General features: G+C 41.3%; 1 protein-coding gene across 1 annotated transcript in view; it reads left to right on the forward strand.

Annotated features, from left to right (window-relative positions):
- LOC119650836 (serine protease 7-like) overlaps positions 1–12547 on the forward strand; it is a 34931-nt gene extending 22384 nt beyond the window's left edge. The window contains exons 3-5 of the mRNA XM_038053977.1: positions 11459–11567; positions 11637–11923; positions 12010–12547. Of these exons, the coding sequence (XP_037909905.1) occupies positions 11459–11567; positions 11637–11923; positions 12010–12311 (698 nt within the window). The 3' untranslated portion in view covers positions 12312–12547. The remainder of the gene's footprint in view (positions 1–11458; positions 11568–11636; positions 11924–12009) is intronic.
- Positions 12548–12824: the final 277 nt, after the last annotated feature.

Raw genomic sequence — 12824 nt, forward strand, 5'->3', positions numbered from 1 at the left:
ATACTTCGAGCAGATTTCAACTGAAAGATTTGCTCATCCTCCACTTCCACAATCATTGCCGACATTTCGACCAGTCCCACCTGTCAGCGCAGCTGGTGCTCAGAGGTGACGGTGAGGAAGACGGGCGGCAACCCTGTCGGCCAAACCAAAACCAAGTGGCCGATGAGAACCTCCACAGTGGTGGCACCGGGAGACGCTGTACTCACTTTGGTTTGTCCAATGCTGGGATGCTCCAAAGGCCTAATCAGGGCGATCAGACCGGAGTCTGCACGGGGACTCATCCGAAGTGGCAAATTGGTCACGAAACCTTACCAGGAGTATACTGGTACCATGGGAACCGGGATAGCTCCTGGACTCTCATACTTCGGATGAACTCCCGTTGTATGTGAGTACAGTTCGGTTATTTGTGATTGGCCCCCTAGTGGGAGTTTCATGGTGGTTGTTGATTATGCTCAAGCGAGAAGAGACCTTCGGGCCTCGGCGTGGTGTTGCGTTTCAATACAGGTGCCGTACTCCTTAGTTCGGTAGAGATTTAGCTAGGTCTTACATCCACAAGTATGAATGCTAAGCCATGCACTTGGTATAGACTGGTACCGTTGTTGTTTGTCACAGAGGGGCTCTAATTGTGGTCACAAAATTAATCCGTGTCCGTAGAGGGCCGTGGGATAAAGCCTCCACGACGGGTACCCGCGTACACACACAAGGACTCACCGTCAGCGCAACTGAAGTCGAGGAGGGAATAAAACAAATGAAATCGAAGAAGGCCACCGGACCTGACGACATTGCATCTCAGCTCTGGAAAGCGAAGAGCTGGGACCTAACAATGTGGCCCAGTGAATTTTTTAAACAAGTTGTTCAGGAAGGAAGAACACCATCTGACTGGCAAAAAAGTACCACTGTTGCAATATGGAAAAAGAAAGGTAGTCAGGCAGAATGTTCAAATTACCGCCCGATCCGATTACTTTCCCATACCATGAAGATTTTTGAAGGCATTCTTAACAACCGTATTCGCGAAATCGTTGAAATAACTGTGAATTAAGCCAGATTTATCAAAAACTGCGGAACTACTGACGCAATACACGCTGCGAGGTTACTCATGGAGAAACAGCAGAGAAGCATCGTCCTCTTTACATTGCATTTCTGGATCTAAAGAATGCGATTGACTGTGTGTCACACGAACTCATCTGGTATGCTTTACGACAACACTTAGTGCCAGAAGAACTTGGGCACTGGGTTCAATTTCCCTACCACGATCTGAAAAGTAAAGCTCGAAGTATGGCGGGTGTATCAAAACCGTTTCGTATCTCTGTTAGTGCTCATCAAGGAAGCGCCCTCTCACCACTCCTATTTGTTATTGTTATGGACACCGTCACACGGGACATCCAACATCCAGCTTCCTACAGACTGCTTTATGCAGATGATGTTTTCCTAGAATCTGTTAGCAAAAATGATCTCGAGTAACTTGTCCATACGATCTGAACACCTGGACAACTGAATTTTTGACGACTGATCCGCATGAAACAGGCACAATCACTGTCAGCGGCAGTGATCTGCCCAGAAATGAGCGATTTAAATATCTCAACGCTATCAGCCAATGAGGAATTGCGTTACCAAATTGCTTCACCCATTAACGGAACCTGGATGAAGTGCGTTCTACAACTGGTGTTCTTTGTGATCGACGTATCAACGAACGTCTCAAATCTAAAATTTACCGCAATGTCGTCCGTCCTGTCGCCCTCTATGGTTCTGAGTGTTGGCTGACTATAAAAGACAATGAACGGCATCTCACGGTAATGGAGATGAAGATGTTGCGTTGGACTAGTGGCGTGACACGTTTTGATCACATCTGAAATTAGGATATCCGCGATCGTAATGGGGTTGCACTGATTATGGAAAAATTGCGAGAGAGGCAATTCGCACTAACGAGAATTCACTTGGCAAGATTAGTCTGAACATCGAAGTCGATGGTAAACGACCAAAAGGTAGGCCGAAACAGCGGTGACGTGATACGGTGGATGGCGATTTAAAAGCGTCGAGATTGTACCCAGATCAGGCATTCGATAAAGCCAAATGGCGACACCGATCACGATTAGCCGACCCCGCTTGTGAACGGGACAAAGGCTGAAGAAAGATAAGAAAGAAGAAAACGGGTTATTAATATCCATTATTTTAGAATCGCAACCCTACCCTGAATCTAATGGTCTGGCAAATTGAATCGACTTAATTTATTTCGAATATAGTTTATTATTATCGAAGTAGTAAAATCCTAGGCATGGAATGGAACTTTTAATAAATATAAAAGCCTCTTGTATTTGGAGAAAGGACGGAGGAGCTAATATACGCCCCGGCTTAACGAAATATCCCAGATTCTTTTATATATCCGGGATTCTCTGTTAGTGGGTCTGATACTACTCGCTGCAACTGGAGCTTTTTACGTTTCGCATTCGTTGAATCAATCCAGAACTTCATACATGGTGCTAGGAAAATCATGAACCGCAGACTTCTTTCCGCTTTAATATTTAATACTGGCATTTAATAATATTTAATTTAATAAAATTTATCACCAATTTCTTTCTTACTAATAACCGAATGCAATCCAAAAGGTTTCGATAACAGATCATCAGTCACTCACAAATGAAACCCTTCACCTTCCATTGGACAAGGTATTTGACTCGGTATATATAAGTTTGCCAGCGCATCGAACATATTTTTACTGTGCGGGGTTAAAAAACAATGAGTAAGTGGCCCAGATCAACCAAAAATTTTCGAAAAAAATGTATATGTGCGCGCACTTCCACCAAGCTGAAGCATCATTCGCTCACTGACTCCGTTAAGGCCAATCGTCATTAATCCTAAATGTACCTGCCTTTGATTCCCCCTGGTTTGCGGCAAGCGGCAAACGTGTTGAACCGATTTAATACTAGCGACATACGTGCAAGGAGCCTGCAATTAAGTTGCTGCTTGCAGGGAAATTGTCGACATCCAGCCTGCGCCAACCAACAACTTGCTTAAAAACTTGGCTGCATGGCTGTGGCTAGTGTAACGCACTTGCACCCGATGGCGATGTTGACACATAAAATCTAGGTAAATATTTGTTGAAGGTTTGTAGTTTGCGGCAAGTAGCAAGGGTGTAAATGCGGCATAATATTCTAAATTGGAGACCTAAGCACGATTCACCAGCAATCAATTTTATTGCATCATCCGATTGGCTCCATGCAATTAATGAAATTGCGATGAACGTTGGACAACGAAATTAATTTTTCGATGGACTGGGTGTAAAAATTTTGTTCACCGAATATAGTCATGTGGCATATCAAACGAAAAGTATCGATTAGTACTTTTCGAAGCCGGTCTTAGTTTTGAGATTTGTTAGAAAGGCGGGGAGTGGGAGCGGTCGAAAGTGATAATTTCTTTAACGGACCCATTCTCGGATACTACTCAACCGAAAAATCTGAAAAAATCACGAAGCTGCTTCTATATGGCGACCAGGCCTCAAAATACTCTCCATATTGATATCGGTCCAGATTAAGTTAATAATAGTATATTACTATATTTTTGGGGAAATTGAGTAAAACCCAGTTAGTTTATCCTAGAGTTATATTGGCAGTGGTATCAAATATAATATGAAGCATATTATCCCCAAGTTTGATCAAAATCATACTATTACCGTGTAAATCTACTGCAACTAAATATCAATATCACACTAAAGTGGGTAGTCGTGCGTAATACATATACATAATGAGCTACGTACAAATGGGATAGTTCTACATTCAAATATACTCACAGAAAAAGCAAACAAAACCTTTCATACCTGAATCGCCCAGCTTTCGGTTTCTCGACTTGTTTGCTACTGTTCTGCTTTTCCTCTGTCAAACTGCTGTCGAGAAGCAACGTTTAGAGGCGTATTACGATTTCTACAGGAGCTGCATCTGTTATACTTCTGTCAATGTATTCTTAATTATGTAAGGCAGTCAATGTTTCTTTTCTTAGAAAGACGCCATGCCACTGCCAGTGATAGAACAAGCAGATGAAATCAGCCTGGTCAAGCTGTTTGAGAGAAGATGTCCTCCGGACAAAGTAGAATGAAGAACGTCGTCGACGACATAAAGAAATAATGGCTGACAAGATATAACCCTGGGGGATTCCCCTTTGAACGTTGAATTCCTCTAAGCTTTCACTTCGGTGCTGCACCATCATATGGCGCCCTGATAATAGTTTGTTTTATTCCTTTTTTATTAAGCACCTTTGCCTTCATTGGACCTAGTACGGTCCTTAACTTGAATCAGAATATCTGATTCGGAGATCAAAAGAGCATTGCTGGTGCCAACTATCAACATCAATCCAACACCGAATTCACTTCTGCTACCACTTGTGGGCTTACTAGAATTCAAAAGCTCAACGCCACAGTGTTCTTTAACTGCTTTCCCTTGATTACCCGTCTCGTCAATGGAACCGATAAAATTATTCTCTCGAATGCGTCCTTTGATCAAGAGACGCCATGTAATCTGGCTTTCAAAATGCATTTCCATAATCTATGTAAAGGCTGCGTCTGCAGTGAGAGAGTTATCAAATGAAGTTCATTACACGGACTTGTATGAGGCAATGTACAAGTCCGATGCGCAATGAGAAACGCAGAAAAGTTCGGAAAATCGGAATTTCGCGATGCGTGAGAGAGAGTTTGTTGCGTCATTTGCAATATGGCGGCGCTTTTCGTTTTCGGCTGTTACTTTTGAATGTAATTAATTTACATGAATTACATTGAATTGCAAGTGCCAATTAGGATTATTTGGAATTTGGATTTGGATTATTTCCGAAGCTTTGATTCATAAAAATTGAATTTAAGCCGGAGGTAAGTGCACTATTGGCGGCATCAATTGTATGATTTCATTAACATAAAATGTGCATCCAGGTCGATTTTCCGTGCACAAATTCGCGGCATTGCAAATAATCTTCACGTTTATGCAATTAGCGAATGCATCTTGCTATTGATTTGTCTGCGCCACCCACTTTCGAAGCACCGTTCACAGCAGCCGTCAACAGAAATATGTAGAATGGTCGACTTATCCACTTTTCAAGAACATGCTAAACAAATTGCAAATAAATATAGAAGGCGAAATGAAGATCCTCATTGCCTTTTAATATTTTGCAGGTATTAAACAAATATCATCTAATCGATACTTGATTAAATGGATATCATCTAATTTGGAAGGATTCGAAGCAAATTTCGTAAAATCTCTGTACACCACTTTACAGGATTTTATATGGCATTAGGGGTTGGTAGTAAAAGCGAATCTTGCGCTGAAATGACGAGGTTGTAAACGGGGAAATCTTGAGTTTTTCCCAGGACTAATGAGTTGGCCAAATGGGCGATGATTCTACTATGGAGAATCCAGTAGACAACTGTCTGCGTCGGCCAATATGTATTTATTTAAATCGCACGCTGTAAAATAATTTGCGACGTCCAGACAAATTTGAAAGTTTTGATTTTCCAAATACTGTTTATGTATGAAAACGGATTTTTCATTAAAATGTTATCTGCCCAGAAAAATTATGAAAACAAAGAAGCGTTTGAGCATTTGCTTTGCCAGGCACGTGTTGTTCTTTTTTTGTGTACGAATTCATGTAAATTAATTACATTCAAAAGTAACAGCCGAAAACGGCTGCGGTCCGCAGTTTCTCTCTCAACGTTTCGCACGCAACGTAATTGTGTTTGGACCTTAAGTCTGTACGTTCGGAGAGCCTAGTAGTTAGAACGCTAAGCTGTCGCAGTGGAAAGTTGTAGTTCAAATCTCACTGGTAGCAGAGGGTTTTGTATCGTGATTGAATGTTGACTACCAGTCGGATCAGCTGTGAATAAATACTTAAGTTAAATCAGGATAAGTGCAATGCTAACCACATTACCTCCTACGTGTAACCGTGGTCCTGTAGCTTACCTTCATATTTTTGAATGCAGTGCTCTAACATGCTTCAAGGATCTAATTGAATTTTCGCGCCAACGGCCGTTGTAATATAGCTTAAAGGGTTTACAATCTCAAATATGTTCTAATGCAATCGGCGGAGTTCCTGTATTCTTCATTGCCTCGGCCTACATTGTTGTTGCTGCTGACTATAATATTATGCAGTTTGATTCTCTAGTGTCATTGTTTGCAGTTTCTGGAGGAAAGCTTCTGTAGGTTTGTCGAACGACATATAATTACTTTTAGGGGCGGTTAAACCCATAAGTGTTTTACGTAGGTACCGAAGGTCTCTTCTCGCTTGAGCACAACCACAACCACCATGAAACTCCCACTAAGGAGGCCAACCACAAACAACCGAGCTGTACTCACATACAACGGGAGTTCGCCCGAAGTATGAGAGTCCAGAGACTATCCCGGTTCTCATGGTACCAGTATACCCCTGGTACCGCCACCTCTGAGCACCAACTTGTAGAGGCAGTGACCTGTCTAGAAATGAGGGATCTAAATATCACGAATCAAAGCTGTCTGGTAATGGTGAACTGCGTTATAAAATTACTTCACGCCACCCCAGTAGTACTGATACTGGGGTAAAGTGGCGTTTCACAACTAGCGTATTTTGTGATCGGCGCATAAGCCAATGCCATAAATCAAAAATTTATCGCAGTGTTGTCCATCTCTATGGTTCTGACTTCTGACCGATTATAAAGGATAGTGATCTTCGCCTCGCGGTAATGAAGAGAAAGATTTTGAATCGAATTGGTGAAGTAACACACTATGATCACATGTGAAATGAGTACATCCACAATCCAGCCAAAAAAACATGGTTTGATATATCAGGTGATGATTTGAGAGCCCCTCTATTCCATCCAAATAAAACCTATGACCTATGGTGCAACTGATAAAGACGAGCCAGCACCGGTTCTGAACAGGACAAAAAGACAAAAGCAAAAGACCAAGCAGGAATTGTATCGGCAGAAACAGAAACATTACCCATTATCCGTTAAGCCCGCCTGGATGGCGGTTGTTTGATAACGTGTATCTATTCCTTTTCAATTTGTTTTGGGTTTTTATAAGTAACCATATCACGATGCTACTCTTGCCTCTTTACGCCAATAAACGCAAAACCAATTGAAAAAGATCCTTTAGATAATATGTATTGTCGAAGAATACCTCAAAACCACCTATTTGCGAAAAACTGCCTTTGGCTTTTTTTACCGCTACTGTATTTTTATTCGAATCAATACATGCAAGCTTCCTGTATTGTAAGGAGAAACAAAAACTGATATACAAACAAAAAACAGAAGCCAAAAAGGTCAAAAGGAATTCTTCCCATGCAACCTTCGTATACCTTCTTATATATATGGGCTCACTCTATTTTCGGCGGTTCAATTTATTCTGGCTTTGATGTATATTGGAATACATACATATCATATTCTATGTATGATGTGCTCTGTGCAGTAAATTCACCCAAAATTAGGCAAGTATAATCGAGTGTAACTTTGTTAGTAGTTGCAGGATTGCCTTGAATCTTCCACTGGATTCCACTGGATTATCCTTTATACATGCGGCGAATATCATCAACGGCGCAACAACCGGTATTCGGTCTAGGCCTTAATAAGGAACTCCAAAAATCCCGCTTTTACGCCGAGGTCCACCAATTCGATATCCCTAAAAGCTGTCTGGCGTCCTGGCCCACGCCATCGCTCCATCTTAGGCAGGGTCTGCCTCGTCTTCTTTTTCTAACATAGATATTGCCCTTAAAGACTTTCCGGGTTGGATCATCCTCATCCATACGGATTAAGTGATCCGTCACCCTAATCTATTGAACCGGATTTTATCCACAACCGGACGGTCATGGTATCGCTCATAGATTTCGTCGTTATGTAGGTTACGGAATCGTCCATCCTCATGTAGGGGACCAAAAATTTTTCGGAGCATTTCAATTATTATGATTTCAATTCTCCGAGGAATACATGAGCACTGGCAAGATCATTGCCTTGTACAATAAGACCTTTGACCCTATGGTGAGACGTTTCGCGCGAAACAGTTTATGTAAGCTGAAATAGGCTCTTTTGACTGGCAACAACCGTGCGCGGATTTTCTCATCGTAGCTGCTATCGGTTGCGACCCTAGATAGGAGAAATTATCAACGGTCTCAAAGTTTTATTCTCCTATCCTTATTCTTCTTCGTGTTTGTGTTTGACCAGTGCGATTTGATGTTGTTGGATGGTTCGGTTTTGGTGCTGACGTTGCCACCATATACTTTGTCTTGCCTTCATTGATGTCCAGCCCAAGATCTCGCCCCGATTGCCGCCTGCTCGATCTGGATGAAGGCAGTTTGAACGTCTCGGGTCGTTCTTCCCATGATGTCGATATCGTCAGCATGGGCCAGTAGTTGGGTGGACTTAAAGAGGATAGTACCTCTTGCATTTACCTCAGCATCACGGATCACTTTCTCGAGGGCCAGGTTAAAGGGGACGGACGATTGGGCATCCCCTTGTCTTAGACCGTTGTTGATGTCGAATGGTCTTGAGAGTGATTCTGCTGTTTTATCTGGCCTCGCACATTCAGAGTCAGCCTAGTCAGTCTTATCAATTTCGTCGGGATACCAAATTCTCTCATGGCCGTGTACAGTTTTACCCTGGCTATGCTATCATGGGCGGCTTTAATGTCGATGAATAGATGGTGCATATTTTGTCCATATTCCAGCAGTTTTTCAATCGCTTGTCGCAGAGAAAAATTCTGATCTGTTGCTCATTTGCCTGGAGTGGAGCTTCTTTGGTATGGGGCAATGATGTTCTGGGCGTATGGCGCTATCCGGCCTAGCAAGATAGTGGAGAATATCTTATAGACGGTACTCAGCAATGTGATACCTCTATAATTGCTGCACTGTGTGATATCTCCCTTTTTATGTATGAGACAGATAATGCCTCTTTGCCAGTCGTTAGGCATTGATTCGTTGTTCCATACCTTGAGCACAAGTTGATGAACCAGTTGGTGAAACTGGTCGCCTCCATATTTAACCAATTCGGCTGTAATTCCATCGGCCCCAGGCGACTTATGATTTTTTAGTCGATAAATTGCATGGACTGTTTCTCCTATACTTGGTGGTGGCAGTGTTTGTCCGTCGTCTTCAGTTGGCGGGACCTCCAACTCGGCGATGTTCTGGTTGTTCGGTAGCTCATCAAAGTACTCAACCCATCGCTCCAATATGCCCATTCTGCGGGAAATATCGTACATCTATAATGAATGATAAATTCCTAAAATATAGAAAGCATCATTAACTTTATTTAAGCAGATTAAGAAATGGATGTATTTTGAGTAGTTGATTTTGTATATGTAGATGCGTACTTATGATTATTTTCAGGTTTTTCGGTTGGATAAGTGCTGGGAACGAGACCTGTGACATTTCATGGTGCCTAAATTTTGAGTCTTAGCCCCCTTTCCTCTCCACGAAGTGCAAATGGATTTGCACTTCGGCACGTTGAACATTCGCCGGTATATCTTCTCTTGTGACTTGATTTGAATTTGAATAATAATGACACAAAATTCTAACGCAATCGTATATTATCAATTAAGATTTGAATTATAGTTTATAAATGTCACATTGAAATGATGCTAACAATTTAAACCTGATTCTAAAGAAACTGGATTCCGTCGGACGATGGCGATCCACTTCTTCCGAAAATCTCCTTTGGGAACAGCCAAAAAAGCTTTTTGCCGGGTCTTATGAATTAATTTGTGCGGCAAAGCACGGAACTATATTTCATCGTCCACCTTGACATTTCACGCGGGAAAGTAATTTTGACAGTTTTATATTTTTATGAGTAGCTGCCAGTTTCCGGGCTACTGAAGTCACACAACATGGCGGGGGGTTTTCAGTCTATTTGATTTTGGTTGAAATTCAAAATGCTGATAACTTCAAACACAGTTTATTTCCAAAAGCGGTCTTTGAGAGTTTTGTGAGATTGCTCCATAGAAATAATTTAGGTCATTAGTGAGAATACGTCTATTGAGCCCTTTCATTAATTGATTGATTCATTGATACACGATCACATTTTTATAAAAAAATACTCCCCTTCCTTTCATATGTATGAAGATCCCCCTTAAACTTAATATGAGATCATTCCACACACTTCATGTAAAGGGACTTACAAGCAACACTTTCTTACTCAATTTTCTGACAATAACTTTAGCCGTTTCTGAGTAAATTGGATGTGACCGACAGACGCACAGACAGACATTGCATTGAAATTACTAAGCTTTTGTTTCACACAAAACCTTGAGAGTGTAAGTTCAGTTGTCGCATTCAAGACGGGTACCTCTTTTCTTCCTCTTACTAGAAAAGACCTCTAATTCCTAGTATTTATAGATGAGTAGAAGGAGCAGATTTGAAGAGCTAGCGAAAGTTGCGATGAATCGTTTCGAGGGAGGCCGTCGAACACACTGGCCTTACTCCATTTGAGTGCATTCAAATCCGATATGATTTAACTTTTGCTTGGAGGAGAAGTCGGTATTCGCATGTTACGTCGACTAACCATTTCATCCACAAAATTGTGAAACTTTATCAGCGGTTATACGGTTGAGAACCGTGGTGAAATATCCCTTCTAACTTTCGGCTCTTCAAGAATCGACCATTAGCGTCCCTCACAGGACCATCGGAAGACTATTGTCCACATGTAAGCTCTTTTATGATGCAGAATTTGGTCGCAAAATCATTACGTTCGTTCGACACGCGTAATAAGAGCCTTTAATTCCCTACGCTCCTAGTTCCGCTTCCAAGTCCCAGCAACCAGCCCGATTTTAGGGCATCCCTTCGCTCCGAACGTTGCGAGGTATTCAGGATGTCTGCCGTTCGACCAGCAAGATAGTTTTCCCACTGCCGAAGCCAGTCGGGTCCTGTAAGCCAACCTCGTTGAGCTTCGGGGCTCGAAGCTCTTCATCCCTGTAGAAAGATTTAGACGCGATACGCAAGCGAAGGCAAGCGACCATTAAGTTATAACCATTAGGTGATGACTTCCCGTCTTAAAAATAAATACAATCCGGTCACCACGTACTCCCTGAGACACCAAGGTTTTACAAGGTTATTCACACTCGAATGACTTTTCGTTTCTCTTTTCACCCTCAAAAGAGCTTGCAACCGTCTATGGCGGGAAATTCGATGGAAATTAATAAATAAATAACTCACTGGATTGAACCTTGAACACAATTGCATACATGAACTAAGAGTAGTAAATATATAGGTTCAATTGGATTTTTTTAATCATTTATGAAATATCTTTGCTGAAGCCGTTAAATTGTAATCCTTTTTAATTTAGTAGCGTAAATAAATAAATTTTGAAAACAAAAAAATACAACCAAAATTAGATTGCTTGGGGCATTTAGTAGGAACTGAACTGGCCTAAGTTACCATGACTTCCAATCTGTATTTGTGAAATAATAAACCTAATAAGATGATAGCAATTACCAATATCTAATCTTCACAACTGCTTCGATTCTAGTTAGTGGTGCTCTGTCCATGAGTTGTGGTGGTTCACTGATCAACCAAAGATACGTCCTCACGGCAGCTCACTGTGTCAAGGGCGAAATTTTAACTGAAGTGGGGCAGATGTAAGTAACCTCAGCCTTATTTATCCAATTACTTATATGTACGTGGGTTGACTAACTTTTACATTTCAGATACTCTATTCGTCTAGGAGAATATGATATAACGAAAGATATTGACTGTGTTGACAAAGATTGCGCAGATCCACCTATAGAGACTGGATATGAGGAGATCATCGCACATGAAAGCTTCGATCCTAGTGCCACGAATCGCCATCATGACATAGCATTAATCAGACTTAACCAGGATGTACTTTACACGGACTTCATTACTCCCGTTTGCTTGCCCTCTGTTCTGAATTTCCAAAGATCGCAAACGGGCACAAGCGTTGTTGTGGCGGGTTGGGGAAGAACGTTACGAGGTATAATAAATTTTTTAGTACCAATTGAATGCAATTTGTGTAACATAATGATACCATTCTGATTTTTTCTTTCCCCACGCAAATAGCTAGTCAAAGTTCCATCAAACAAAAATTAACTTTACCAGTTTCGGACCCAGCGGACTGTGGTCGGAAGTTCGCTACCAAGAATGTTAATATCATCGATTCTCAACTTTGCGCAGGAGGAATTTACACCCGAGATACATGCGATGGAGATTCAGGAGGCCCACTTATGAAAATTGTCAAAAATTATTGGATCATTGAAGGCATCATCTCGTTTGGTAATCGTTGCGGATTAGACGGGTGGCCAGCGGTTTACACAAGAGTGAGCAGCTATGAGAGCTGGATTAAGCGCAACTTGCGGCCATAAGCGAACGTATGTGATCTGCCTTTCCACCTCATTGATTAAAAGAGTCACATTAATTGATGGCTCGTTGCGTTACTCAAAGTGATGAAAAATTTGTTGAACTTCTAATTTAACCAATCTGTTAGTGCAGAGTCTGCCAAAATTGACTCAAAGAAGTGCTCGTTAATGAGTATCAAACCTACTTTTAAATACTGTTTTCGCAATAAATTAATTCTTTGTATGAATTGTCAATAGGAAAATTGTCTTTGTTTACCACCCTCAAATCAGAAGTACTGACTCGCTAAGATCAGTAACTCAGACTCAGTTGTATGATTAATATTTAATATGCATACAGATACAATATATGTATGTACGTAATGAAAACAAAAAAAATCATTGCAATTAAAGATTCCATTAAACTTAATTGGGACAAGGTCAAGACTTATGAATGTATGCATACGTACACTAGCATCCTAAACTTGTTTAATCAAACGAGTAAGCCGTCTTTACGTATACGAATACGTTTGACGAATTTAC

Source organism: Hermetia illucens, chromosome 3 (genome assembly GCF_905115235.1).
Source record: "Hermetia illucens chromosome 3, iHerIll2.2.curated.20191125, whole genome shotgun sequence".
Taxonomy (NCBI): domain Eukaryota; kingdom Metazoa; phylum Arthropoda; class Insecta; order Diptera; family Stratiomyidae; genus Hermetia; species Hermetia illucens.